The 24,938-nt window shown below is 43.2% G+C and overlaps 4 protein-coding genes across 7 annotated transcripts in view; 1 reads left to right on the forward strand and 3 right to left on the reverse strand.

Annotated features, from left to right (window-relative positions):
* Window positions 1-1,329, reverse strand: part of LOC122323133 (lymphotoxin-alpha) — a 5,570-nt gene extending 4,241 nt beyond the window's left edge. The window contains exon 1 of the mRNA XM_043216835.1: window positions 905-1,329. Coding sequence (XP_043072770.1) covers window positions 905-1,096 — 192 coding nt within the window. The 5' untranslated portion in view covers window positions 1,097-1,329. The remainder of the gene's footprint in view (window positions 1-904) is intronic.
* A 2,702-nt stretch (window positions 1,330-4,031) lies between these two features.
* Window positions 4,032-7,131, forward strand: tmed1b (transmembrane p24 trafficking protein 1b). The gene is made up of 4 exons (XM_043217287.1): window positions 4,032-4,451; window positions 4,759-4,856; window positions 5,142-5,328; window positions 6,785-7,131. The coding sequence occupies exons 1-4, from the start codon at window positions 4,275-4,277 to the stop codon at window positions 7,001-7,003; spliced, it is 681 nt and encodes a 226-aa protein (XP_043073222.1). The 5' UTR covers window positions 4,032-4,274; the 3' UTR covers window positions 7,004-7,131.
* A 1,680-nt stretch (window positions 7,132-8,811) lies between these two features.
* On the reverse strand, window positions 8,812-19,712 carry dnm2b (dynamin 2b). 4 transcript variants are annotated; one of them, XM_043219713.1, is made up of 21 exons: window positions 19,356-19,712; window positions 17,985-18,058; window positions 17,336-17,485; window positions 17,184-17,268; window positions 16,993-17,111; window positions 16,751-16,851; window positions 16,307-16,465; window positions 16,086-16,228; window positions 15,859-15,994; window positions 15,594-15,661; window positions 13,632-13,770; window positions 13,014-13,100; window positions 12,050-12,120; window positions 11,927-11,978; window positions 11,735-11,845; window positions 11,534-11,643; window positions 11,349-11,460; window positions 11,058-11,222; window positions 10,522-10,748; window positions 9,561-9,812; window positions 8,812-9,032 (listed from the first exon to the last, which is right to left on the reverse strand). In XM_043219713.1, the coding sequence occupies exons 1-21, from the start codon at window positions 19,514-19,516 to the stop codon at window positions 8,966-8,968; spliced, it is 2,589 nt and encodes an 862-aa protein (XP_043075648.1). In that variant the 5' UTR covers window positions 19,517-19,712; the 3' UTR covers window positions 8,812-8,965. The 4 variants fall into 4 exon arrangements, with proteins under 4 accessions (XP_043075648.1, XP_043075562.1, XP_043075728.1 ...); XM_043219627.1 differs by having other exon boundaries at window positions 8,812-9,035; XM_043219793.1 differs by lacking the exon at window positions 13,632-13,770 and adding an exon at window positions 14,558-14,696.
* A 492-nt stretch (window positions 19,713-20,204) lies between these two features.
* On the reverse strand, window positions 20,205-23,585 carry LOC122358964 (zinc finger protein 883-like). Its single transcript, XM_043259012.1, has 4 exons — window positions 23,240-23,585; window positions 22,664-22,831; window positions 22,258-22,588; window positions 20,205-21,597 (listed from the first exon to the last, which is right to left on the reverse strand). The coding sequence occupies exons 1-4, from the start codon at window positions 23,510-23,512 to the stop codon at window positions 20,495-20,497; spliced, it is 1,875 nt and encodes a 624-aa protein (XP_043114947.1). The 5' UTR covers window positions 23,513-23,585; the 3' UTR covers window positions 20,205-20,494.
* Between the last annotated feature and the right edge of the window lie 1,353 nt (window positions 23,586-24,938).

Raw genomic sequence — 24,938 nt, forward strand, 5'->3', positions numbered from 1 at the left:
GTTGTTTAACATCCTGTCTGAAGTATACTTCAGTTAGATTCTGTATACAGAGCAAGTGACACACGTTTCTGACTCATTTTATTATCACTAATCAGCTATTTCTTATTATTAATATTAATATTAATTATAGCTTAAAAATGAGCTGTTTTGTGGGGGAAGGTGAGTGTATATGTATTTATAGGGGGGTGGGGAGGGATGGGGGTGTACGTGTTTTAACCCTTACATGTGTTTACAGGAAATCTATGAGCAACAGCCTGCGTGGGCTGTGTAACCTTGTGGTTAGCGGTCTGGGCTTACTAAAGGGGTTAAAACCCCTGGTAACATGCAAAACCTCAGGTTCCTGAACCAGGATCTGCCATCGCCCAAAGAATCAGCCAGGCATTACTGACACTAGAACAGCAGAGACCTGCCTAAATCTAACACAAGACACGGGTCTCTCTGATCTGGGGTCAAGAAGGTCAAAGCAGAGCGAGATTTGGAGATGTCTGGCAGCATTCGTGAAGAGAAAGATGGCGTAAGCGTAAGAGGAAGTGATGTCGGCCAGAGGGGGGGTCATCTGGCCCTATTCTTGTGTCCTTGGCGTAATTAAGGCATGCACATGTTTCATAAGCTCATATTATCTGAAACGTGTGAAGAACTGTGTAAAAGAGAGGCTGAGCTGCACGCTTTCCTTTAAGATGTACAGTATCTGTGTCAGCACTAGTGAAACGGTGAAATGGGTGTGTTCCACTTAAAGTGTCTGGATTTAAAGTGTGGTAGAGATAGATTTGGATATGCATTTGGATACCATTCTCTCTTTTCTAATCGTATGTGTGCAATACAGCAAGTGCATTTCTGAAGCATTAAAAAAATTAGGCCTGCAGAGTGTTCAAAGTACAGTAATAGCTGTATGGCGAGGACTCACCGAGGACCTGCTGTAGAGATGCCAGATGAACCCGGCCTCGATGAAGACGCCCAGCAGAGCCACGGCCAGCAGCAGGTAGATGATGGAGAGCCGCGGGCCGTCCGTCCGGACAGACGCCTGAGGAGGGAACGCCTGGCTGTCCACCACAAACACCTTCATGTCTTTACTGGCGCTCTCCGCTGCCTCTGCCATGATGCTGCTCCTCCCAGTCCCCCGGAGAGTGTGTGAAGAACTCAGTGCAGTGTGTGAGAGTCCATCCTCACCGAGCTCAGCAAACACACCAACATCACCTGAGCTTCAGAGCCTGCTGAGAGAGACCTGACATCCTCTGACCCTGAGCTTCACTGAGCCCAGACACACTCACAGAGAGAGAGAGAGAGAGAGAGAGAGAGAGAGAGATGACCGCCCACTGCTGCTCGCTCGCGGAAGGGTGTGTGTCTCAGAGAGAGAGAGAGAGAGAGAGAGAGAGAGAGAGAGAGAGAGAGAGAGAGAGAGAGAGAGAGAGAGAGAGAGAGAGAGAGAGAGAGAGAGAGAGAGAGAGAGAGAGAGAGAGAGAGAGAGAGAGAGAGAGAGAGAGAGAGAGAGAGAGAGAGAGAGAGAGAGAGAGAGAGAGAGAGAGAGAGAGAGAGAGAGAGAGAGAGAGAGAGAGAGAGAGAGAGAGAGAGAGAGAGAGAGAGAGAGAGAGAGAGAGAGACAGAGAGAGAGAGAGAGAGAGAGAGAGAGAGAGAGAGAGAGAGAGAGAGAGAGAGAGAGAGAGAGAGAGAGAGAGAGAGAGAGAGAGAGAGAGAGAGAGAGAGAGAGAGAGAGAGAGAGAGAGAGAGAGAGAGAGAGAGAGAGAGAGAGAGAGAGAGAGAGAGAGAGAGAGAGAGAGAGAGAGAGAGAGAGAGAGAGAGAGAGAGAGAGAGAGAGAGAGAGAGAGAGAGAGAGAGAGAGAGAGAGAGAGAGAGAGAGAGAGAGAGAGAGAGAGAGAGAGAGAGAGAGAGAGAGAGAGAGAGAGAGAGAGAGAGAGAGAGAGAGAGAGAGAGAGAGAGAGAGAGAGAGAGAGAGAGAGAGAGAGAGAGAGAGAGAGAGAGAGAGAGAGAGAGAGAGAGAGAGAGAGAGAGAGAGAGAGAGAGAGAGAGAGAGAGAGAGAGAGAGAGAGAGAGAGAGAGAGAGAGAGAGAGAGAGAGAGAGAGAGAGAGAGAGAGAGAGAGAGAGAGAGAGAGAGAGAGAGAGAGAGAGAGAGAGAGAGAGAGAGAGAGAGAGAGAGAGAGAGAGAGAGAGAGAGAGAGAGAGAGAGAGAGAGAGAGAGAGAGAGAGAGAGAGAGAGAGAGAGAGAGAGAGAGAGAGAGAGAGAGAGAGAGAGAGAGAGAGAGAGAGAGAGAGAGAGGAGAGACACTGGAGAAAGAAACCAGAATGAGGAAGTTTAGCTGTAAGATGATGACTCTATCTCTCACTACATACCTGCATCTGTCTTCTGAAATCTTTGTTTTCTTATCCATTTACTTAAAAAGTAACTTTTTATTAGCGTTACAGAAAAAGTAACACAATTCTACTTGCTAAAATATAAATTTTTATTTTTATTATTATTATTACTATTACTTAGTATTATTGCTTACAACAATATTGTGGTCATCTGAAAGAAGGTAACTTAAAGTAATAATTCTAAAAAAAATTATTTAATAAATTAAACACTGCTACATTTCAGTAACACTAATGTAACACTTTTTATTGAACAGGACATTGAAAGATTGTAACTGTAATAAACTGACTATTCAAGTAGAATTGTTACGATACTAAAATGTTACTTTTCGTTACAGCACATCGTTAAAGTAACAATAAATCCATGAAGTTACTTTTTAGTGTTGTTACTTTAAAAGTAACAATATGCCACTCATTTTTTTTTATTGTTACATAAAATATCACTATATCTAACTAATTACATGTAAACCAACAATAATTCTACTCTATTGCATAAATGTAACTATTTTACTTATCTAAAGTAACAATACTGTGCTAATTCCATAAAATTAACTTTCAGTAGCAATATCCCATATAATAAAGTAGTTACATGACTGGTTACGCTTTACGTCTTAATTATATCACAAGGCAGCTACTAAAGAACAAAACGGGAAGTAACTGCTGTTGTTATGTAATTTCATTTCTGTAATTGTGTGATGAAATATAGAATTGGTGTGTTTGAAGTTTGTGCTCTGCAGCGCTGAAGTCACACGGCTCGTACAGGATGCACAGATATAAAGACGATCCGGAAAAAGCATACAACAAAACAGGTGACCACAGACGCTCTCGCTTATCCGATGACCTACAGACTAGTGCATGCATGAAGAACACACACACACACACACACACACACACACACACAGTGCAGCAGGAGCTCACGGATGCAGTGAGACAGGAAGAAGTCTGAACTGACTGTAAATCATCTCTGAACACACACTCTCACACTCCTGTCCTCGTGAAGGCCGTCACGCGTCTCATCTCTGGTCAGCTTTGAATCAGTTTATACTCACTCTCTGTGTGTGTGTGTGTGTGTGTGTGTGTGTGTTTCAGAGTGCACCACCTCAGTTTCGTTCCTCTCTCTGTCTCCAAACGTTACACAAGTCTTGCACAAACAAACTGCAAAACGAAGCCCCGAAACACGTCAGCATTCGCCAGCACCGTAACACCGGTTCCTGTGGGATGTGTGTTACACCGAGAATCGTGGCGTGTTTTGCAGAAAGTGTTTCATGAGACAGAGTTAACGTAAAGACACCAGCACCGCCGCTTGCTATCATCTAGAGGTCAGCGTTTCAAGGGCTTCGGTTTCAGGAGAACCTTGATGAGATGTTCTGATTCAGTGGATTTCTTTCACCCTACCGGTGAACAGATTTCTCTCACAGCTCTCTCTTTCCAGCAGATGATGTTCTGAAGGTTTGTCTGTGCTGCCATCCAGCGCCAGAACATCACCTCAGCTGCTGAGGACACCACACACACACACACACACACACACACACACACACACACACACACACACACACACACACACACACGCACACACACAATCACTCTGTGTGTAATTAGAGGATATTACACTGGGTCTCTATCCAGTTATGTGTGTTATCTCATATCCGTTTATTGTTATCCGTTTATTAAGCGTCTTATCGATGATTGTTTTACTCTTCACAGCGTCGCGGGGTTTGATGACACGCCCCCGCGTGTAACGCGCGTCCCTGCGCGCTGATTGGCTGCGGGACGGACACTCGGTGCGCTCCGATTGGCTGAGCGCCGCAGCAAAAGTTGAGCTACGGAAGCGGAACACGTCCGCCGCGGGACGGAGGCTTTTAACGGAGTTCCGAACGCCGTTTAAAAGGCTCTTTCTGCGCGTTCCAGCATGGGCGGCGCGCCGCGGACACGCGTGTCTCTGCTCGGGTGCGTCGCGCTGTTCATCGCCGCCGGGAACGCGTTCAGCCCCACGGACAGCGAGTTCACGTTCCTGCTGCCAGCGGCCAGCAAAGAGTGTTTCTACCAGAGCGCCGTGCGGAACGGCAGCATCGAGATCGAGTACCAGGTAACGGCACGAGCAGGCGTTCTTCCAGCGGCGTCATCAGAACGCCAAAATGGTTTAAATGGTTCTTCACGCGCGTTCCGAGCGCTCGCGGAACAGAACGTGCAGAAGTAACGGTCGCGTAATACGTTCGAGCAGCCGTTACCGTGATTTTACCACAGCTGTACCAGAGTGAACGTGTGTGTGTGTTTGTTTGTCGGGGCCTGACGCGTATCCGGTCTGAGATCCGCGATGACGCGTCCCCTTTAAAACCCGTTGCTAGGCTGCTGTTCGTGGTCGCTAGGGCTTGACGCGCGCTGTGTTTGAGCAGGTGATCGCCGGAGCAGGTATGGATGTGGATTTCTCCATCGTCTCTCCTCAGGGCGTCCACCTGGTCTCGGAGTATCGGCGTTCCGACGGCGTTCACATGTGAGTGTTCTCGACTCGGTCAAACTCCCGTGTGGGGCACGCTACTGTGTGTGTGTGTGTGTGTGTGTGAGAACATGCGATAGATGTGGAAAGCATAAAATCTTTCAGATATTTAAATTCTGCATAAATAGACATCTTGAATAAAATTGATTTAAACAGTAGCTCTACATAATATTCCCATCCACGGTAACCTTAAAGTTACAGCATTAAATATATTTAGTCTCCCAGTTCTATTTTTCTCGATGCAAGTTTATATCTCCTAGTTCGGACTCTATTTAATTTCAGGGTGGAGCCTGCGGAGGCGGGAGACTATCAGATCTGCTTCGACAACAGCTTCAGCAGGTTCTCTGAGAAGATGGTCTTCTTCGAGGTCATCCTGGACCACCCGGCCAATGACGCGGGAGCGGACGACGAGTGGGCGGGGCTTGGGGAGCCAGAGAGCCTATTAGAGTACAAGCTGGATGACATAAAGGTGAGTGAAGAACCCTGAGCTGATTCTGTAGAGAGATGGTGTCCAGGAGAGAAACACAAACCAGCTTAGCTTCAAAGAACACTTAAACCCGGCTTTCTGACTTCGACCTGGACTAACAAGTCTGAGCTGTTCAGCTGAAATAAACCTGCACCGATATATCGGTGTTCTTCCTCAAAATCTTTCTTTAGTCTCAGATTCACCTAGTGTTTGTTTTTGTTTTTTTCTGAGGCATGTTTATAAAAATAACTTAAATGTAATTTTAATCTGTGGTTTAATCCTGGTTTAGTCTAAACCCTGTCTGTGAAGTGTACCTTTGTGACCCTATTTTTATTTATTAGATCATTTAAAATAATTTATTTCTAGTAACATTTTTTATTACCATTTATTATTAATTTTTTTATTATTATTTTGTATCTAATTAGCTGTACTTTTATTTTCTCCCCCATCCACTGTTTATTTTAAGATCTATTACCAAAGCCGGTTTTAATATTTTTTTTTTTACCATTGATTTTAAGCAGAGTTTTATAATTACGTGTGTAACTGAATAATTAAAAAATAAAAGACAAAACTCACAATGCCAAACATTAAACAAAGCTTTAAAAAAAGTTAAATAATTGAAAAAAAATTTTTTTTAGTAATTTTATTTGCTTTCATTATTTTTCAACTTTTAATTTGAGTTTTAATTTTAATATTTCAATTTATTTAATGTGTGTAATCAAAAACCTTTTTAAATAGTGTATACATTTCAATTCAAATTTAAGTAAGTTTGTTTTTCTTCTAAAATTAATGTTTTAATTTCTTATTGTCATGTTTCAATCTATGAAGAACATGAAGATTTGTGAAGTTTTTGTTCTATTGTTATTTATTGTCTCTCTCTCTCTCTCTCTCTCTCTCTCTCTCTCTCTGTCTCTCTCTCTCTCTCTCTCTCTCTCTCTCTCTCTCTCTCTCTCTCTCTCTCTCTCTCTCTCTCTCTCTCTCTCTCTCTCTCTCTCTCTCTCTCTCTCTCTCTCTCTCTCTCTCTCTCTCTCTCTCTCTCTCTCTCTCTCTCTCTCTCTCTCTCTCTCTCTCTCTCTCTGTCTCTCTCTCTCTCTCTCTGTCTCTCTGTCTCTCTGTGTGTGTGTGTGTGTGTGTGTCTCTCTCTCTCTCTCTCTCTCTCTGTGTGTGTGTGTGTGTCTCTCTCTCTGTCTCTCTCTCTCTCTCTCTCTCTCTCTCTCTCTCTCTCTCTCTCTCTCTCTCTCTCTCTCTCTCTCTCTCTCTCTCTCTCTCTCTCTGTGTGTGTGTGTGTGTGTGTGTCTCTCTCTCTCTCTGTCTCTCTCTCTGTCTCTCTGTGTGTGTGTGTCTCTCTCTCTCTCTCTCTGTCTCTCTCTCTCTCTCTCTGTCTCTCTCTCTCTCTCTCTCTCTCTGTGTGTGTGTGTGTGTGTGTGTGTGTGTGTGTGTGTGCGCGTGTCTCACGCAGGAGTCGATGGAGACGGTTCACCGGCGTCTGGAGCGTAGTCGTCAGATGCAGACGGTGCTGAGGGCCTTCGAGGCGCGTGACAGGAACCTGCTGGAGGACAACCTGTGGCGGGTCTCCTTCTGGTCCTGTGTGAACCTGCTGGTGCTGCTGAGCGTGGCTCTGACTCAGGTCTACACCGTCCGCCGGCTCTTCGACGACCGGAGGAGGGTCTGCTCCTGAGAGGACTTCAGGACGTCTGGAGAAATGTGAACGTGTGCCGTTATCGTCCAAGGGATTCTTCTGTACAGCTGTGTGTTTTTTTAAAGAGTTTTACACATTAAATCTAATAAAAGGGTTGTATGTTTGTACACGGTGTGTCTGCTCTTCAGGGTTTATCGTTCATTTGAACAGTTTGGATCGTAATTGAGTTTTAAAGGTGATTATAATAACTGATTTATTTGCATCTGATGACATTAAACCCTCTTATTTATACAGAGACACTTAAATTAATCCATGAATATGAATCCAAGGCCAAGTTTTTGACTGTAAAAGTTTTCTTTAAGCTGTTTTTGGAGCTTGGTGATATTTTATGTGTTAATGATATTAATTAGGAGCTAAAACCATTCTTTAGTGCGCAAGTTCAAGATCTTTTATGATTCAGAGTTCATCTGAAAGCGATACATAAAGCAGAAATCATCACAAGATCACATTTAAGATGGTTTCTGTGCAACATTTTATAAATGAGACCCAGGTCTTTTTCTCAAAAATCACTTGGAAATAGGTCGTGCTAGTAAAAGGTACAAGTTTAATAAAACCACTAAAATCATGAAAATGCAATCATATATATATATAAAGTACAGATACTTTTACTATAAAACCAATTAAAGAACAAAACGTTTTATAAACCATGACCAGCTGTTTTAAATTAAATCTATTTTTAAAGATTCACGTCTATAATTCATAAATGTTCAAACAGTTCCCAAAAATGCTGAGGAGAAAAAGAAACCCAATCTTGATCTAAACAAAAGGCCCTTTTATTGATGATAATAATCATTACATTTTAGTTAAGCATGCTTTTGTTCGCAGTCTTTGCGAAATGTCTTGAAAAACATAGACAAAAAAACTAATAAAGAACAGATGAAAGGAAGACACACTTTATAAAATCATTTCTCTAATCAGTTAAAAATACCTAAACATCCATGAACCTAATCAATCTCTCCAGACTGAAACTTCTCTGAAGACGAGTGAAAATACTGAGAGGTCTTTAAGGTGTTACTGAAGAGTGTTCTGTGTATCAGGACGAGGTTTGAAGCACAGAAAACACAGGAAGGGACTGAAAACACTGAGGAATGTTAATGAGCTGGAGTGTTAGAGTTTAGTCGTCTGTAAACATGATAGTGTGTGAAATCAACCCCTTTCAGACCCCTGAAACATCAGACATGTGTGAAAAGAATCAGGAGATCTCTTATTACTGCTAACAACCAAGAGGATCTAATAACACGGCCAACAGTTCACTCCCTTTTGTGTGTGTGTGTGTGAGAGAAAGTGTGTGTGTGTGAGAGAAAGTGTGTGAGAGAGTGAGTGTGTGTGAGAGAAAGTGTGTGTGTGTGTGTGTGAGAGAGTGAGTGTGTGTGAGAGTGTGTGTGTGTGTGTGTGAGAGAAAGTGTGTGTGAGAGTGTGTGTGTGAGAGAGAGTGTGTGTGTGTGAGAGAAAGTGTGTGAGAGAGTGAGTGTGTGTGAGAGAGTGAGTGTGTGTGAGAGAAAGTGTGTGTGTGTGTGTGTGTGAGAGAGTGAGTGTGTGTGAGAGAAAGTGTGTGTGTGTGAGAAAGTGTGTGAGAGAGTGAGTGTGTGTGAGAGAAAGTGTGTGTGTGTGTGTGAGAGAGTGAGTGTGTGTGTGTGTGAGAGAGTGTGAGAGTGTGTGTGTGAGAGTGTGTGTGTGTGTGAGTGTGTATGTGTGTGTGTGTGTGTGTGTGTGTGTGTGTGTGTGTGTGTGTGTGTGTGTGTGTGTGAGAGTGAGTGAGAGTGTGTGTCTGTGTGTGTGTGTCTGTGTGTGTGTGTGTGTGTGTGTGTGTGTGTGTCTCTGTGTGTGTGTGTGTGTGTGTGTGTGTGTGTGTCTGTGTGTGTGTGTGTGTGTCTGTGTGTGTCTATGTGTGATTCTCCTTTGGTGTTGTCTGTGTTAAAGCTCGCTCTGCTCTGGATCTCTTCAGTCCAGCAGAGATGGTTCTGAGGGTCTGATGATGGTGGGCCGGTTCGGAGCGGCTGGAGGCCTCCTGCTACACACACACACACACACACACACACACACACACACAGACACGAGGGAAAAAATATATATATTTTGAGATCAGTCAATGCAAGTTTCTTTCAGTTAAAGCAGCTTAGATATCATTTTTTCCAAGGTTAGACTTAATTTTACAATAAAAATCAAAATAAGTAAAAAGACAAAACACATATATATGAGGTCAGAGGTGACCTCTTCTGGTAATCCTCTTCTCTATGAATCAGTGTGTGTGCTTTCAGCCTGACAGACTTAACGAGTCATGAGTATTAATTACGTTCAGCCAGGTGGAATAAATGATTTGTTGAAACACATGAAAGGACGTCATCTTCTGACAGTCGGCCAATCAGGGAACCCTGCCACCAATAATTTGATTATTAATATTCAATGCATAAAAGGCCTATGGCATATGATCTAATATTCATAATTCTTCACAACAGAAGGAACTGTGGAGTCACTACGGATCATTTCCTGTGTGAAATGGGTTGTTCTGAGCATCTGAGGAGGCTGTCGGTCGTACCTGGGTATGCCGGGAGGAAGAGTGGGCGGCACCCGGGCGGGGCGGGATGGCACCTGAGGGGGTGGAGCCTCCAGCGTGCCACTCCCAAATGCATTAGCGCTGACTGGAGGGCCGGGCCTGGATGGAACGGGCGGAGCTCCGAACGCAGGGGAGGGGTTAAGAGGAGGCGGGCCAGGGGTGGGGCCTCGTACTGCAGGGGGACGTCCAGGGGGCGGAGCCGTGCCCGAGGATGGTTTATGCTGTGATGGAGGACTGACAGAGAGACAGAGACGACTCTGGTGTTACTACTGTGTTAAAAATTGTATGTGTACACACACGCTCACACATTCACACACAAAATCTTAGTAGAATCCGTAAATAAAACACTAAAAAGTAATTAGGTCACGAAATGTTGACAGATTACTGAAGTATCACGGACTCATCTCCTCATAAGTGATGTTTCATGCAGATTACATTATCTGAGAATATGCGTTTTCTGTCTGAATTGGTTCACTTGAAAGTAGACATTTCACTCTCTATAGATCTATATTCTAATGTCTGTAAAGAAAAGACATACGCAGTGTTTCACGCTCAAGTTTACAGTTAGAGTCGGTAGAAAGCACATCCAGTCTGCTTTCAATATTTCACAAAAATTTGATTTTAGGGGACAAATAAACAGTCTTTACAGATTAACAAGATGCATTACTCGTTTATATGACCAAAACTGAGCAGTATTTTAAGAGCTCCATCTGTCCTGCAGTGAGTTACTCTTCATGCTCCACACACACACACACACACACACACACACACACCTCTGTAATTAGGCCTTTTCATACTTCAGTCTAATGTTAAAAACCCGACATACTTCAAAGAAATGAAAATTTTTTGAAAAAAACACTTCAAATCAGCTGATTCTAAGAGGAGACAGCCCTAGTGCACACATGCAATTAATGCAGTAACGTGTGAGTGTATGTGGGTGTACCTGGGGTCGGTGTGGATCCAGGTGTCGTCCACCGGCGGAGGGACAGGTGCAGAAACGGTGCTGGTGCTGATGTCTCCGATGATGTGCAGCGCCTCTTTGAGAGCGTGATACATGCGGAGCATCTCGTCACGTCTCTGAGCCTGTTCGGCCGACTCCTCCATCAGACTGCTCTGATCGCCAGACGAGTACAGATACGCCAACAGCTCCGAGTAGATGAACTCCTTGGCCTGACACACACACACACACACACACACACACACACACACACACACACACACACACACACACACACACACACACACACACACACACACACACACACACACACACACACACACACACACACACACAGAGATGGAGAAAGAGCTTTGTCAAAACGCTGCATGCTCTGAACAAACCCCAAGAGACCCCAGAACAGACAGATAAACTCTAAAATAAATAGATCCCTCATATTATCTGTGACTGACACCTGAATTTTCTGAATATTGTGAATAGACCATGCTGGTGATGAGGTCACAAGCCCCGCCCACACTCACGCTGTTGATCATCAGGTGCATGATGGTCTTGGGCATCAGGTCTCGGATGCTCTTGTTGACGATGCCGATGTAGGAGTCCACCAGGTTCCGGATGGTCTCCACCTGCCGCTCCAGCTGAGGATCCATGGAGAGGGAATCGGCCGGAGCGCCGTCCTCGTTCTCCACCTGAGAAAACAACAGACATCCAGCTGAGACCCCGGCCTTCTGGAGAGATTCTGACTCAGTCAATGTGAGCTTTAGTCGAGATTCACACCACATCGCCCGCATCGTGATGACATGTAGGTCAGTTACCTGGTCTTTCTCGGGATAGACTCCCGCCCGCAGGAAGGAGGCTTTCCAGCTGTCCACTTCCTCCTGAGAATCGCAGGCCAGCTCGATCTGCCGAAGGTCTTTATACACGTTCCTGAAGACACAGAACACCGCATCACATCAGACAGATTTATGAATGCAAGGAACAGCGTGAGGCTGACACGCACCTCTGCTCGGTGTTGAAGATGGCGAAGGTGTGTTTGGTGGACATGAAGCCTTTCTCAACGTCCCTGAGCTTCAGGTTATCCAACGGAAGCATGAACTTCTTCTCTTTCTCCTGGAAAACACACAGAGGCACAGGCGTGATTTGCAAACAAAATGAGGAGTAAGCGTCCATCCAGAACACACACACACACACACACACACACCTCCTCATCCTTGTACCAGGACAGAGACTCTGCGGTCAGGATGAACCAGTAGCCTTTAGATCCGCCCTTCATTATGCTGATGTTGATGGTGAGCCAACCGCGTCTGATCACCTGCATTGGGAGGAGGGGATATGATAATGAGGAGGGAAGAAAGGCCAATCAGCACTCAGTTGGTGTTGCTGTGTGTTTTACCTGGTTGGGCATGGCTCTCTTCTTAGTGACAGTTGCGCTCCGCTGCTGTGCGCTGAAACACACACACACATTCACACAAACGAAATCAGGGTCAAAGGGCAACAGAGGTCAGCGATCACTCACTTGGCGAAACCGATGAAGTCCTCGTGGTTTGTGTTGATGTAGGAGAGCTCGATGTCGATCAGCAGCATCACCTGAAACACAAACCTACCGTGTTCAAATAATCCCCAAACATGAGAATGACTAAAACCACAAACAATTAAACAACGCATCTACTCTTCATTATTGTTATTACATCCCCAAACATATTTAGATACATGAATGGCAAATTCACTTTAAAAACACTGCTTCACAGGCCTTTTTGCTTTTACAAATCTGTTATGGATGTAGAGGGCACATATTTGTATTATGTATATTTATTACACTCTCATATTTATTGATTTATGCACACACACTGTATTGGTAGATGTAAACGTGTTACAATGGTTGACACCATAAACCTGAATGAGCTGTGTTTAACCAATTCTCTGCCTTTCTCACTTAGCAACTAGTCTGGTTTCAGAAGCGGTCAGAAAATGTCTTGCTCTCAGTTGTTGAAGCCGTAAGACTGACAAAAGTGTATTCCAAATCTTCAGTACTCATTTTGCTGGATCTGTCCGCTGCTTTTTATACAGTTTTGATACCACCAGATCCTCCTGTCAACACTATTGGCAAAGGCCTCCTCAGATACCTCACCTCTCCAAGATGCTTCAAAAGGTCCTATCTGAGAGGCAAGACTCAACAAGTCATAACTACTGGGGTGCCACAGGGCTCAGTTCTTGGATCAATTCTATTTTCTGTCTACATGGCATCAAATAAGTCTGGCATTCAGAAAAATAGGTTTTTCATATCACGGCTACACTGATGACACTCAACTCTACTTCTCATTCCATCCTGAGGAGACGATGATAGCTGTTCACATCTCAGACATTTCTCGATGAAGAACCACCTAGCCAAGACACAACTGCTTGTGGTTCATGCAAACCTCACCAAAAAAAAAACAAACAAACCCCGAACAACCTTTCAAGGAAAAGGTTTAAATACACACCTGGTCTTTAGTTTTGCTTTCTCTCTCTCTGATGTAGGTGGTGACGATTCTCTCCGTCTCTTCTCTCAGTAGAGGATACGAGTTCAACTACAACACAAACACACACTGAGAACTCCAGCAGAGAATCTCCAGTAATATTTTATAGAGACTGAAATAATCACAGAGTATGATAGCATGCAAACCCAAACCAATGTGTGCTTAATGATGGAAAATGTGTCTCTGATTAGTAGAACAGTTTGATTAGTATAGATCAGCACAAAACAAACACAGGCTGAGCTCATCCACCGCAGACAAACACTGAACTCAGGATTAAAAGCGATGAAATCATTGGTTTTGAATATTAAGAGGAAATGTACTTCACTGGAATTGATTGGTTATGGGAACTGTCACAGCGGGTTTGGTTACTGAACTGGAACCGATTGGTTACATGACCTATCAATCAAAGTGTGTTTGGTTACAAGACTGGGGTTTATTGATTACTGGATCTGTCAATCAGAGCGGGTTTGGTCACGGGACAGGGTTTGATCGGTTACGGGATCGGTCAATCAAAATGGTCCGGTTACAGGACAGGATTTGATTGGTTACGGGTTCTAACCAGTCAGTTAGGTTGTGTTTTACCTTCTCAGTGCACTTGTGGATGAGTGTGGCGAGCTCAGATACCACCAGATCCACACACTTGAGGCACGGCTCCTTCAGTTTAACTATCTGCTTTTTCACGATGGCCTCAAAGGCCAGGTCAGGGGAGAAGAGCCCCGTCCTGGAGGATCATGGGACAGTGGGGTGTTACTTGGGGTGACAGGGGCACAATATTGGGAAAAAGCGGACGGATGGATGAAAACAAACAACGAAAAGCACACAACCCATTCATTCTGTATTTGCGAGACATGGGTCATTACTTGGAATAGTGGCACTTTTACCCGAGTCACTGATTTTTAATGGCAAAATATGGCATTCATAAACAAATAATCAGAAACTATACTTCAGTTTATCGCCTCAGTATTAAAGATCATTAAGGGGGTGACATGCACTTCCATGGATCCGGAGTCATTTACACTTAAAAAGCTGGATTCTCACGCCAAGCATTGACATACGTCTAAATTGTTTTGTGAAACCTCCAGGAGCTTGGCTTTTTTCAGCGAGAGTCGTAACGCTGTATCTTTCTTTTATAACTAAAGACTTTGTGGAGATATGAAGAACGCAGTACTGTGCTCAGGATTAACATGCGAAACTTTGTGTTATGCCCACTTTAAGATCATGATTCAAATTAAAGCATCAATATGTTTAGCGCAAAAACAACTAAAATGTGTACTGGTTTAAAATAAACTACTGGAATTTGAAATAAATGCACTATTGAACCTAAAAACAACATTTATGGGACCGTTACAGTTCGATTTTATTGCTCACTAGAATTGTTATTTAAATGCGGAGTCGGTTTTCAGTATTTCCTCATTGAAGGGATATATGTCATGACATCCGTTAGCGGCGTGAGTCGGGTCAGATGTTAGCGTGCTGACATGCTTGTGCTGACGTCTCTCTCCGTCTACCTTCAGCGTGCACTGCCTGACCGTGTTGATGAGCTCCTGGATCACCAGGTCAATGCATTTGAGGCACGGCTCCTTCAGCTTTATCAGCTGCTTTTTGACGATGGCCTCGAAGGCCAAGTCAGGGGTGAAGAGCCCCGTCCTGAGATCACACACAACAGACACAACCACTGAACAGAGAGCAGGAGTCAAAGCATGCTGAGCTCGCTGGGTGTGTGGCAGACAAACGATGAATTTTATGGTTTTTAAAAAAAATGTGGGTTTGTAAAATGAAAAAGAGGTACGAAAAAGCAGTAATGATTCTGTCATGATATATGAAGCATCTTTTGCAAACAAATAATGACAATATTTAATATGGTCATTTGCAAAAACTGATTACATTCCAAGCAGGAGGAACCCACCTATGAAGTTGTAAAATAATGACTTTATATTCACTCTGCTTTGGTGCAGATCTTCACATCTGGGATGCCTATATATTTATAGCACTTCATTTAGTTGAGGAGAGCCAATTTTCTCCAAAATGTAATATTAATTATTTACAACAGCTCAAACAAGTCAGTAAACTTATTCTCAAGTGATATAGAATCTTATTAGTGTTTTTCTGCCACCTATTGGAGGTTTTAATTTCAACATTTGACTTCATTTAAATGACTTCAGTTGTTATTTTTCATTTTAATGTTTTATATTTGGAAACACTATGCATTTGTAATTGCAGTTAAATACGTTCATGTCTTGCATTAAACAGTGTCTAAACACATCTTCAGATTCAGCGTCTGAGTTGATTTCATTTGCTTGGTAACACATTTTTTAAGAATTTGACTCAAAGGAAACCTGCCTATGGCTCTAATTCATCAAGTAATTTCAATTTATTATTTATTTATTTATTAGTTTTTCTATAATTCTGTTGTCTTTGGGATCTTTATAACCTTTTCTCCTTCCTCGTTTGTGTGTTTTTATTTCTCTTCCTTGGTTTTTTTTGTGGCAGTATTATGCTGTATTTATGGTGTATTATGTGGTGGAGTTTTTTTTATTCTCTTGCCTGACTCCATGAATGTTCTTGATGGCGTAACTGATCTCCCTCCGCAGCTCCTTCTCATCAAACTCCATCTAAAACACACACACACACACAGAGTCAGAGAGAGTGTGTTCCGTTTCACGTGAAAGGAAAAATTGTCATTATTTAAAATACGCCGCAGGTTTGATTCGATTCTTAAAGATGCATTCATTCAAACACAAAACCCTCATAGACTCCATCCATAACCCTCATAAAGTCAAAGCCGGTGAGCAAACGAGGCCAAGCGTACCTTAACGAGCTCAAACGGGAAGCGCTCGTGGAAGATGCGGTTGATTCTGGCGCCGCCGGAGAGCTCGAGAGTGTCCACCTGATCTCCAGATCCCTCGATCCGCTTCTCGAAGTCCACGCCGAACTGCTGCACCATCCTACGAGAGGCCACTTTTATTAAAGCTTCACATACACAAGGCTTCGAAGGCTACGAGAACGCTAGCGTGAAGAAGGGCAGGTGGGGCTCACTGCAGCAGGGCTTTGGTTTTACGCGCCGGATCGTCTGGTTTGAAGTTCTTGTACTCGTCCACCTCCTTCTCCAGAGACAGCAGCTGAGACTGAAGTTTGCTGCGCAGCGCCGGAAGAGTGTCACGGATGTGATTCGTCAGTTGCTGGAACAGATGGTTAAACCTCACTACTTTTCTGCAGGTACAGTGTGTGTTTGTGTGTGTGTGTGTGTGTGTGTGTACCTGGTTGAGTGTTTTCTGCAGGTATGGTGTACCCATTCTCTCGGCCATGTGTCTGTACGCCGGATGGGACAGGAAGAACTTCCTCTCAGCAGCAAGTGCAGCTTTTATGTCCTTCCTGCCATCAATGTCCTTCTGACTGCGGTTCACCACACCAACATACACACACACACACACACACACACACACACACACACACACACACGCACGATTCATCCGCCGGTGTCACTGAACTCTAACAACAGTATGTGTGTGTGTGTTTGAGCACTGCTTCCGTCAAAAATGAGAATTAAAGTTCTGCTGATTTCCATTCCAATCATTTTTATTTCTATACTGTGATGTTTCTTTTTTGACATTAAGGTCTATTTCATTTTTAACCCTTTTAGTTTAGAGTTAAGCTCAAAGAATATTGTTGGAAACGAGCTGAAATGAAAGTGAGTTAGAGTTACCTCTGCGGAGAGGAAGCAGCTTGTTCTCCAGGATGTCTCTGGCGTCGGTTCCTTCGTCCATCAGGTCCAGTTTAGTGATCACACCGATGGTACGCAGACCTGCAGGGCAAAGGTCAACAGAATGTCTGGTTTCCGGTATGAAAATGTTCGTATTTTCAAGATGTTAGCTGGTACGAAAGAAAAAATGAAAGCTGCTCTCTAAACCATCTTTAACTTCCAGTGGAAACGCTGAGGTCTTACCCTGAGGATCCACCTCTTTGCTGATCTTCAGCGCGTCGGAGTTGGCGAGGTCGGTGTTGGCCGGCGTGACGGCGAGGATCAGGCAGTTCTCTTTAGAGATGAACTGCAGCAACATGTCTCTGATGGAAGAAGAAGAAGAGCCGTCAGTGTCTCACTCGGGTCCTGTACCTGATCAGAGCAACCACTCTTACCGGATCTGATACTCGATGTCCACCGGCTGATCTCCCACAGCCACCTTGGTCATACCGGGAAGATCGATCAGAGTCAGGTTCAGCACTGAGAGAGAGAGAGAGGTTGAGTCTGCTGTCTTTCTCTGACTGAGGGGTGTGTTCTGGTTAGTTACCGTTGGGTGAGTACACTCGTAGGTTGATGGGCACAGAAGAGATCCCTTTATTAGATCCGGTGATTCTGTCCGTCTCAGCCTCGATCTCCAGACGAACCTCGTCAAAGTCCACAAACTTCCGTCCCTTGCAGTGCAGGAACTCGGCATATTCTACAGAGAGGAACCGCTTCACCATCATTAACATAACAGTTCTTATTGATACTTTTTTTTTAAATCTTACCATTTTCACATTCATTCTATTTTTCAAGTTTTAGTAAGTTTCGTGAGCCTTCCTTTAATTTTTTTTCTGCTATTTTAGTACTTCATCTTAATCATTCCTAACCTGTCATTAATGTTTTTATTTTCTTACTTCACTTAAAATTGAATTAAACTGCATTTCTTTTTAGTTTGATGTATCAAATTTCTTTATATTTTTTTCTACATTTTATTTCAGTAATTTCACCCTTTCATAAAACGGTTCACCATTACAACACGTCGAATACGAGATCAACCCCTCCCAATGCCGATTACTAAACCTCGAATTAAAGGAGTATTTCCCGTTCGGAGCTCTACGGGTGGCATCCGAGGCATGCGGTGGATAACCACAGGTGATCATTTCCCCTCCGCGCTGGGTTTGAACACGTCTCAGAGACAGATCAGGAGCGTTTACCTGCTTTACTGTTGACTAGCTGGAGAATCAGAGGCCTGCGAGTGACGATGCCAGATCCTCTCGGCAGAAAATCCCTGAACGACAGACACACGTTAACATTTCCTTCATACAGCGCGTGAAAACATCAGCTTTTTGTTTGCGTGCGAATCAATGCCCCCCTTGAATGCATGAAACAAAGAACGTGCAGAGTACACCCAAAAGAAGGTTTGTGCAGAAACTAATTCATTGTTCCTCAGTTCTACTGGTCTGTGAAACAACAGCCTCATTTTCTGCCTCGAAGTCATTAACCACAAAGAAAGACAAGAATGGAGTTTCACTCCCCAGAGCAAAGTCTCCATGAACTGACGTGATAGATCGTGTGTGTTGCACTTCCTGTTGCTCTTCTTTTCTTTTTTTTTTTTTTTTTTTTTAAACCGGAATCCCGTAGATGTCAAGTCAGCACATGCTGAGATCTCCATGGGTTCATAGAGCCTCTGGGGATAAAGGAAGCTGTGTTCGGACTCATTCATGGTGTTCATTGGAGTGTGGTGTATGTGGTCACCAGCGTTAGGGGCAGCTACGTAATATTACTTTACTAGCTACTTGGAAAAAAACAGTAATATCACTTTTTTCAAATGGAAAAGAAAAATCAAGAGGGTGTAGTCAAGTGTCAAGTGTAGAGGTTTTGTTGTGTGCAAGAACATCTTGCTAAAGTTCTAGACTTTATGAATTAGCCAAAAACGCATCGTTTTTTCTCTCTCTTATATTAAAAACGAATAAACAAGCATAACCCACTATATTAAAGACCGTCTCTAGAGAACTAGCTTGACCAACTTCGAAGACTAGTCATTCAAAATATAAGACTGAGCACCTGGTTAACTGCTAGTTGGTCAAACCAGCTCTTTAAGCAGTTCACATGGGGTTAACAGTCTTACTTTTCCAATACAAAAAAGACCAATACTCATAACTAAATTAAAAAAAACGTTATGATCAGTTTTTTGCTGAGACGCTTTCTCAGAATAGACCCTTTATAGGGAGTGACGCGATACTGTAATATCGTTTAATACTGTTAAAAGCAACTTTCCCCAAAACGGTGATCATTAGCTGCGTGAAATAAAAAAAAAATCATGAATTTGTGTCGCCCAGAAAAACGACACGGAGGTGAATAAATATCCACGTAATGTTGATTTTGGGCGAGCTATCCCTTTAAGAACACATCTACAGTTCAGAAGAAGACGGTTAATGTTTGACCAGCAGTGACTTTCCGTTTCCAAACTCATCTGCACGCAACTAAACCTAGTAGTAATAATGATGTAAACGTAATCTGAGGTAAATAATTAGAAAAAGAGCAGTATGCGTGTTTTCCACTAGTTAGTCTGAAGCCGCTGTCACCTGCCCACGAAGTTCTCCAGCACCGAGCTCTTCCCGGCGCTCTGGCCGCCCACCACCGCGATCTGCGGCAGCTCCAGGTTACAGCTCTGTCCGATGGAGCTGAACGCGTCCTGCAGTTTGTTAATGAGAGGAATCAGCTCCTCCATCCCGCGGTTCCCCATGACCAGCTTCTCTCTGACGCTACAAACTCCGGAGAAACGTCTGCAGATCACTTCATCACGCGCGCTCTAAAACGCGTCGACCCGAAATAACGCTTCTGGACGCAAAGAAAACGCACGCGAAAGTCAGACCCCGGTTGCCAGACAGAGGGAGGAAAAAGTCAGGGAGAAAGTTTTCCCATCCGGTCAGCAGACCGTCGTAAACTTCTGAAGAACGACCCCTTGTTTGCTAGCCGAGCTTTTCTATTGGCCACTGCTGGTGTCCGTCAAGTTCATCGAGTGCGGCATTGGCAGACTGCGGGTGATCGTAGGAAAGTGGGCGGGGCGATAGATGCAATTATTAGTTTAACCCGTTTTTCGTTAAACGCTTTCCGCTAAACATTTTGTCTAGTATATATATATATATATATGACTGAGGTAATTTACGTGAGTTTAGAAAATGGCTAGTGTTAAAGTTGGTGAAGTACTAGTAAAAATTAAAAATTATGCCCACCATCATATACACACACACATGTGTGTGTGTGTGTATGTGTAGGCTACTATGGTGAAGAAAGTCTAATTTAGGAAAATTTGATGCTTCTTGATAAAAACTGACTGTTGCGCTATCAGATGATTTTTTGCTCTTTTAACAGAAGTCTGTTTAAAGCAATGTTTAAATTTTATGGCAATTCAAACATACAGTACATGTGTAGAAAATATGGGGGCAATTTATTGAAGTAATTTCACTATGCAAAAATAAATGAGCTTTCTAATCATCGGCTTCATTTATTTACATCCTTGACTGATTTTCGAGTTCGTGAGTACAATATTTATGCTAAAGTTTTACTCATTTAATAGCTCTATTAACAAACAGACTTTAGATGATCGGTCCAAATTTTTATTCTGTACTTGGAAAAAAAAAATGTACATGAGCAAAATGTCACATGACTTTAAATTAAAATTGATGCAAGTTAAAATTCTAACAAAGAGTTTTGACCCAAGTCATATTTTTGATTGTGGAGCGGTTTGATCTTCAGCGTGTTTGTTCTGGTGGATCTGAAAAGTACCTAAATAAACGAATCTCTCTCCGCAGAGGGAGCAGGAGTAAGGTTTCTCTCCTGTATGGACTCTCCGATGGACCTTCAGGTTGCTTGACTGAGCAAACGTCTTGCCGCATTGCGAGCATTTGAACGGTCTTTCTCCAGTATGAATCCTCTTGTGGTTTTGTAATTTAGTGTGTTTACGGAAACTCTTCCCGCAGACGCCGCAGTGATACGGTTTCTCTCCGGTGTGGACTCTCTTATGGACCGTGAGAGAGTTCGGTCTGGCAAAGCTCTTCCCGCAGTAGGCGCACAGATACGGTTTCTCTCCGGTGTGGACTCGCTTATGAAATACCAAAGAATTTGATTTGGCGAAGGTCTTCCCGCAGTAGGAGCACAGGTACGGTTTCTCTCCGGTGTGAATCCTCTCGTGGCAAACCAGAGAAGGTCTCTGGCGGAAGCGCTTGTCGCAGTGCTTGCACTGAAACGGTTTCTCATCAGAGTGGATTTTCTGGTGCAGCTTCAGATAGCTCGAGTTTGTGAAGGTTTTCCCACATTCACTGCACTGATACGGCCTCTCGTTGGTGTGTGAACGCACGTGTGTCTTTAGCTGAGATCCGCACATGAATCTTCTCTCACAGTGAGGACACTCGTAAGGTCTTTCTCCCGTGTGGATCCTCTTATGAACATCGAGGTTGGCTTTGGTGCTGAAACACTTGTCACATTCGCTGCAGCGGAAGGACTTTTCATCGTGTCTCTTTGTGTGAGCTCTCATATTATGAGCAGTGGTGAATAAAACCTTCCCGCACTTCCCGCAGTGAAACTCCTTCTTCACGCTGTGCTCTTTTGAATGAAGTCTCCTCTCTTCTGCGGTAGGAAAGCTGACGTTGCATCTCCTGCAGCTGAAGTCTTCCTGTTCTGCGTGTGTTCTCTCGTGTCTCTCTAAATGACCCTGTGAACTCAGCGTTCTTCCACAGGTGCTGCAGGAGAAACTCTTCAGCTGGTCTTTTGAGGTCGAGAACGTTTCTTCATCCGTGGCAGAATATGAACCATCCTCGTCATCATCTGAAAGGAACGACACTTTAATAAACCAACCTTAGAATGCACTCGAATAAAATTATACAAGATCCACGCAAAGTATGTGTTCAGACCAAATCAACACAAATAAAATGAACTTGTTTTCCAGTTTGTTTTTTTAATAATTGCTGGTCCACGTTGAAGGCCATGTCTGCATGAAGTTACTATGAATAAACGCCACAAAATACCACAACCTAAAGACTTATCTGTGCATTACATCACCGATCTCTCATATGGACCGTTGGCAGTATCTACGACGTCAATTAGGAGAGTCAATGGTCCATTGGAGAGATTGGTGTTGGTAATGAATGGATAAGTCTGTGATACACCATAAATCATTGATTCTCAATCCCAGACCTGGTGTTCCACGCTCTGCAGATTTCATATGATTCTCATGTCGCTTCAGATGTTTGTCCTTTTCTAACTTATGTGCCCTGCGAAGTGGACATCACCAGATATTGGGCCATAATTCCAGTATGAAGCAAACTTACATGTTCCATTCAAAGAGCATTGAAGAGTGCAAGACGTAATTTAAATCATAAGTAATAAAAATTATTTTAATTCCCTGTAAACTGTTCAGCACTGTTGACATTTTTCATCATGATCCAAAAATATCTCCAAAAAGTCCCATCTATGTCATAAACAAACCTGAAGGAATGAAATCTTCATCATCGTCGTCATATGCATAATTCTCCTCCTCTTCTTCATCCTGCTCCTCCTCGTTGCTGTGTTCTTCCTCTCTGCTCTGGATCAGGTTCCTGCAGTCCACCAGTTTGACGGAGCACATCTTCAGCGTCTGCTGTTCTCCAGCGTTACAGTCGGAGGTTTGATCGGTGGATTCATGATCCTGAGCGTCAGTATAACAGAGTAAAGTGAGGCTGAGCTCTGAGTCCTGTGTGTCTCTGGATCTCCGATCTCTGACGCTCCAGACTGGATCTTCTGTCCCATCAGTCACACGCACCGAAACCTTCTCCACATCCTGACAAACACAATCAGTAAAAGTACTGTTGAGTCCATGTTATCAGCTAAAGATGAAATGAAGATCTGCTCGAACCTCTCTGTTGAGTTTGTCTCCTCTTTCTCTCAGCTTCTCCTCCAGTGACGCCACCTCTTTCTTCAGCTGACAGATTTCTGTGATCAAATCCTCAATATCCAGCATGGACAGATCAGTTCCTACTGATTTACAGCAGACCACATCCACCTGAGCTTCCATGATCAACATCTGAGGACAAACACAATATGATTACCATAAGATGTGTTTTATAAAAGTTTTACACAATAAATATTAATGTCTGGGTTAATATGGTAAAAGAGTTAAATCTAAACATAACAAGGATGTGTTGAAACGTTCCAAAATACACATTTCTTTTTAAAATCCAGTTTTACCATACAAAATTGATTAGAAATAAGTAACTACATAATAATAAGTCACTTAAGACGTTCAGCTGCTGGATGATGCTTTTGTCATTCATTTTGTTAACTATTGTCTTAATTTCACTCTGACTGACAGCCAGACCCGGTCATGCTTGATCCAGTTTGTTCAGAGAGTGTTCAACGAACAGAAAACACAGTGTGTCATTATCCCTGGACAACTTTTATTGGTGTGGATCACAGCTCTGTCTTTACTCACCGCCCGCGCTTTCGGCTCGTGCTCTGGATCTTTTATTGCTGGGATCGCGCCATCTCTCAGAATCAAACGCTCCGCGAACCCCGCGTCGAGCTGGGCCTTGTTTATAAAGCAGTCGTCGCTGAAATGTCGGGAGCAGACGAACAAGTTATCGCATGTGCGCCGCTGCGCGGGAAACACGAAGCGCGTCCACTGCTCCCTCAGCGCGGGGTTCGGCGGGAATCTGAACAAGGACAGCTTCCCCTCGCAACCAAACACACACTTTTTGGGCGACATCGTTGATTTCGTGATCTAGAAACAAGACAAATCCTTCCGGAGCCTGTCGTGTTTTCTCAATAGTAGTAGGAGTTTCTAGGACCTTATTTGTTTGTGTGACAGCGCCACCTACCGAACACAGTGTGCTTTCAGGCACAATTATACATTTAAATATGAATTTACATAAAATATAAATGAAAAAGTATATCAATCTTAAAAAAGCAACTTAAGAAGTGGAGTAGCTTAAAAGTCTTTATTAACGTCGAAAATTGGTCCAAGTCCAAATTTAGCCCAAAACTTGTTTAAAAATGTGTTTGTTTTTTGGTCTGTCTGATTTTGTCCATATTTAGTCCAAAAACAGACGTTGAAAACTGGGCATTGTTTGACTAATTCGGTCAAAACAGCATTTAATAAATGTTACCATGGAAACGAGGCGTTAGCTCAACTGTCAAGCAGCAGCTCCGTCTCGTTGTTTTCACTAATTTCACTGAGTTCGGTCTCGAAAATAACACAAATAGTACACACAAGCGTTCCTTACACTCTCTTTCCTGTAAACGGACAGGAAAACATGCGTCCGTTGAATATTTACTTCATAGAAATGGTTTAGTCTCTTCAGGAAAAGCCTGTTAGCATCTCAGCCGTAAGGCTAACGCAGGGTTGCCGACTTTCATTCTGACTGGTCATAAACATATCTCCTCAGCATAAGCAAATAATTCACTTCCAATATGCAAGGCAAGGACTGAGGGAAAGTGAAAATAGAGGGTAATCCATTAGTAATTAATAAAGAATTGTGAAATAATTCTACAGGACCTCTTTTGACCTGAAACTTAGGAGGCCTATTGTTTTAATGTGAAATAATTACTAAAGAATTATCAGATAATTCCAAGAATTAGAACCTGAAACAGTATCATATGGTGAAATTATAGTCAACCAATTAGTAATTAGTAAATAATGAATAATTCAGCAGTATCTGTTTTATAACTGAAACAGCAGTCATATGCTAAAGTAAAAATATCCCACTCTTCCTTTTGTTGCCATTGGCTACAGACTAAATGTACTTTAGATGTGATATAAAGTTGATCTTTTTTTTGTAGATGGCATGTTCAAACTAAAATCCTCAATGGTTTGCTCTTCAGCGGATCTGATGTTTGAGAGGTAAACCGGTTCCAAGGCAATGTCTATTTTGTGTCTACATTTCTTATTTGCTTTTATAAATTTGTACTCTTGACAAAAAAAAAGATGTTCTTCTTTGAAAGCAAAATTGATTACTTTGAGCTGTTGACGTCCCAAAAACCAATATAAGAATCCTTTCAGTTCCGATGCATTCACACGCACAGCTGGAGGTCCTGTGTGATCTGTAATTAGCTCTTTAGCTTTTCGCTAGAACACGTTCATCGAGAATAAACAGCACTTGCTCAAAAACATACAACGAGAACAAACTATTATT

This window comes from Puntigrus tetrazona, chromosome 1, assembly GCF_018831695.1.
Source record: "Puntigrus tetrazona isolate hp1 chromosome 1, ASM1883169v1, whole genome shotgun sequence".
NCBI classification, from domain to species: Eukaryota; Metazoa; Chordata; class Actinopteri; order Cypriniformes; family Cyprinidae; genus Puntigrus; species Puntigrus tetrazona.